The following is a 3455-nucleotide window of genomic DNA, read 5'->3' as shown; positions in this document are numbered from 1 at the left end:
TGTTCACACCAGTGTTCAAAATACTTTTACATGCTAATTACAATTTGGAAAGGCCCCATTGTCATGGTGTATCCAGTCAAATCTTATTTAAGAGTGTTTTTTAGTAAAAACACTACTTCTATAAAGCTAATAAACTCTTAAATGGGGGAGTAAATCACTCCCAAGACTAACAAACTAACTGACCTTCGGCAATACACTAGAAGCATATGTAGATGATGATTCGACTGATAAATTTGGAGGCAAAGGCCCAGCCTGCAAAAGAAAATCAAGAAAGCAAAATGCATGTTATTACTAGAAAGTGCATAGTTATCACATCAAGAGTCAACTTAGATCATCTCTTTTTTAAAAAGTCATGTAGAACAGTTAAAAGCAATAACGTGAAGAAATGAGTATTGATAATAGATAAATTCAAGTGAGCTAGATAACAAAGTTTAGCTAATAGGGTACATACACTTCATCAAAAAGGAAGTTCATTCAGCAAGTTCATCTTCTTCTGCTAAGATAAATTCAAGTGAGATAGATAACGAAGTTTAGCTAAGAGGGTACACTTATGAGGAGTGGGCTGAGCAGCTTGCTTCCCTGCAGGAACATAAACTGGAGCAGTAGGAACTGTAGCTGCTGGTTCAAGTAGCTAGTCTTCTAATTCTTTATGTTCTGTCTTTAATTTAAGCTGCAACAACATGATGCCAGAACTAGTAGAAATACATAGGCCTTATACGTGATAAAATATTGCTTAATATAGAAAACATACAAGCTCCTAAAAAATCAGGTTTAGTAAAAAAATATTCAAATAGACTACAATAAAAAAAGAAAAACACTACTCCAATATAAACATTTTGTTGTTCAATAAGTCAAGTTCTTGAAGGATCGACATGCCATGTTAAGTATTTGGAATATGTCTAGTTAACTCATTGTTATACATACCAATCCTTCTCAGTCCAGTAAGATTACCCATTTCTCGAGGAATGACAACCTTCAGTTTACATTTAGATGCTTCAAAAATTTGCAAGGAGTTTGAGAAATTACCAACAGATGCAGGAAATACAACATCCAACAAATTACCTGCTAACGTGAGTGCTCTTAGATACCTACAGTTTGTCAATGATGCAAGGAAGCTCAATGTTGAATCGCTGACAAAATTATTCGACAGCAAGTGAAGTAACTCAAGGTATTCTAAGTTACCAAGTGATTTAGGAATTGTACCTGTTAAACTGTTTCGTGAGAGGTCAAGTTGTCTGAGTTTTGATGAATTTGAGATTGAAGTAGAGATAAAACCACTCAGATTATTTCCTCCACAATAAAATATTTCTAGATTGGGCATTCCACGACCTAAATCTGAAGGTAGAGTACCTGAAAGCTTATTTTCTCCAAAATCTATATTCTGCAGTGCTGACATGTTTAAAATGTTGTGAGGAACAGATCCAGTTAGCTCATTCTGTGCTAAATCCAACTCGTGAAGTTTCTGAAGATTACCGAACTCCATTGGTATCTCACATGTCAATTTTCAGGAAATATATCATGAGTACCAAGTTTGGTGGAAAAGAGAAAAAGAAGAAAATTTCATACTACCTTCCAAATGCAGATCTGAAATATATAAATATGTAAGAGCTGTTAAGTTAGCTAGATCTCTTGGTAAAGTTCCAATAAACTCGTTGTCACCCAATTCCAATTTTTGAAGCTTTCTGCATTTCTCCAGGTTTGGTGGAATAACTCAATCTAGGGAGTTTTTACTGAGGTAAAGTCCTTTCAAGTCTGGAAGATGATCACATATAGTTATAGGAAGATTTCCAGTAAGATTGTTGTCCGTAAGAGCAATCACATGCATTGTAGTAATGTTAAAGATGGATGGTGGTATAGAGTCACTAAGTTGATTAATTTGCAGGTGTAGGATAGTCAAGTAACGAAGATCACCGATTTCTCAAGGGATCTCTCCTTCAAGAAAATTTCTCTCCAAGAATAACATTTGCACCTTTGTTATATTGGAAAGGGAGGATGGAATTTTCCCAGAAAATTGGATGCTTGATAGTTGCACAAAGCGTAGGTTTGGTAGCAAACTTGAAAATGATGGAATGGCTCCAGTTATGTTATTGCTTGTGACATTAATTGATTTCAACCTCTGCAAACGAGCCAATTCTTGTGGCAAATATCCATGAAAAGTGTTGTTACTGATGTCAAGGGAAGAAATAAATGAGAGGTTTCCAATGTGCGGAAGAATGGTACCATAAAGTTGCATGCTAGAAATGTTAAAAGCAGTGACTCAATGGTGACGGGAGCTGCAAGTTATTCCAATCCAGCTGCAAACTGGGACGGAAGCAGACCAGTTTGTTGCTATGATATTGTTAGAAATGTGTGATTTAAGTTCAAGAAGAGCAGCTTCATCAGTGCTAATATTATTAGCATTGGCATGTAGTAATAGTAGAATGAAAATTATAAGAAAAAAGAGGAGAGTGGAACTTCTCTCCATAACTAATATAGATATCAAATATAATGATAACTATAATGTTGTGGTATTCTATTTATAACACTAACATGTGCGTTGCACGTGATTTCTAATTTCTGAAAATCAATTTAGATACTTTGTTTTTCTCCCTTGATTTTACGAAACCAATTACGATAAGTAAAACTTCTTAGAGAATTTGCATACTTTAAAATAGGGAAAAGGATCTAAAATATATTCTAATTTTGATCGAAATTGTTGTAACATTCGAAAACTTTTTTCTCCAACAACCTTATCTAATTAAGGCTCCCTCCCTTCATTCAATATATTGACTACTTTCTTTCATATGTCGTGGAAAGTCTATCTTTGACACTTATCAGTCATCTAATCTGAAATAAAACTAGTTGTATGTGTTATAGATATTGAGGGAATTTAAAAAGTGGAAAGTCTATCTTTGACACTTTATCAGTCATCTTATTACTCTATGCAGCTAAGTGAATGAGGGAAAGTACATTCAGCAACCAATAAAGACAATCACAGTCCTGTGCAACAATATGCAGATATGTGATTGCAGGCAACAGCTTGTTGCAGTCTGGTTAGCAGGGATATTCAAGTTGTTGATAATCTCGGAAGATAGATTGTTGTCATATGCATTCCAGCAGAGAATTGGTAAACAAAGTCACACACATGTAGCACAGTCATGCATTGAAAATGACCATATTATGCAGACTTGGAATGTAGGAGTACAACTTACATTTTGAGGATATATACTAGAATCAACATCCCACCAACAAGTTTATAAACTCACAAACAACAGATCATTTCAGATGCCTATATAATTCCTATGCTACAGAAAGAGTGAAAGAGTCATATAATTTATATATTGTTCAAATTGACTATGTCTAACTTAGTATAGTTGTTTGAATAGGTTTAGCTTCTTTAAATTTTTTCTTGTATAGGGAGAATCTCCCTAAGTTATGTAATCTCTCTAGGTGCTTAGTCTTTGATTACAAACTCA

At 34.5% G+C, this 3455-nt stretch overlaps 1 protein-coding gene across 1 annotated transcript; it reads right to left on the bottom strand.

Moving 5' to 3' along the window:
- Positions 1–496: 496 nt before the first annotated feature.
- Positions 497–1483, bottom strand: LOC114075271 (probable LRR receptor-like serine/threonine-protein kinase At3g47570). Its single transcript, XM_027913765.1, has 2 exons — positions 925–1483; positions 497–579 (listed from the first exon to the last, which is right to left on the bottom strand). Exons 1-2 carry the CDS (start codon positions 1481–1483, stop codon positions 497–499), a joined length of 642 nt encoding a protein of 213 aa, XP_027769566.1.
- Positions 1484–3455: the final 1972 nt, after the last annotated feature.

The sequence above is a fragment of the Solanum pennellii genome, chromosome 12 (assembly GCF_001406875.1).
Source record: "Solanum pennellii chromosome 12, SPENNV200".
In the NCBI taxonomy this organism is placed as follows: Eukaryota; Viridiplantae; Streptophyta; class Magnoliopsida; order Solanales; family Solanaceae; genus Solanum; species Solanum pennellii.
The sequence above is the reverse complement of the archived record's forward strand: the minus strand, read 5'-3'. Positions and strand labels throughout refer to the sequence as shown.

Bases quoted from the DNA above. Each gene is read 5' to 3' on its own strand.
- LOC114075271 (XM_027913765.1), bottom strand. From the start codon at position 1,483: ATGGAGTTCGGTAATCTTCAGAAACTTCACGAGTTGGATTTAGCACAG. The intron at 580-924 runs GTATGTATAACA...ATGTTCCTGCAG, and splicing joins TACTGGACTGAGAAGGATTG to GGAAGCAAGCTGCTCAGCCC.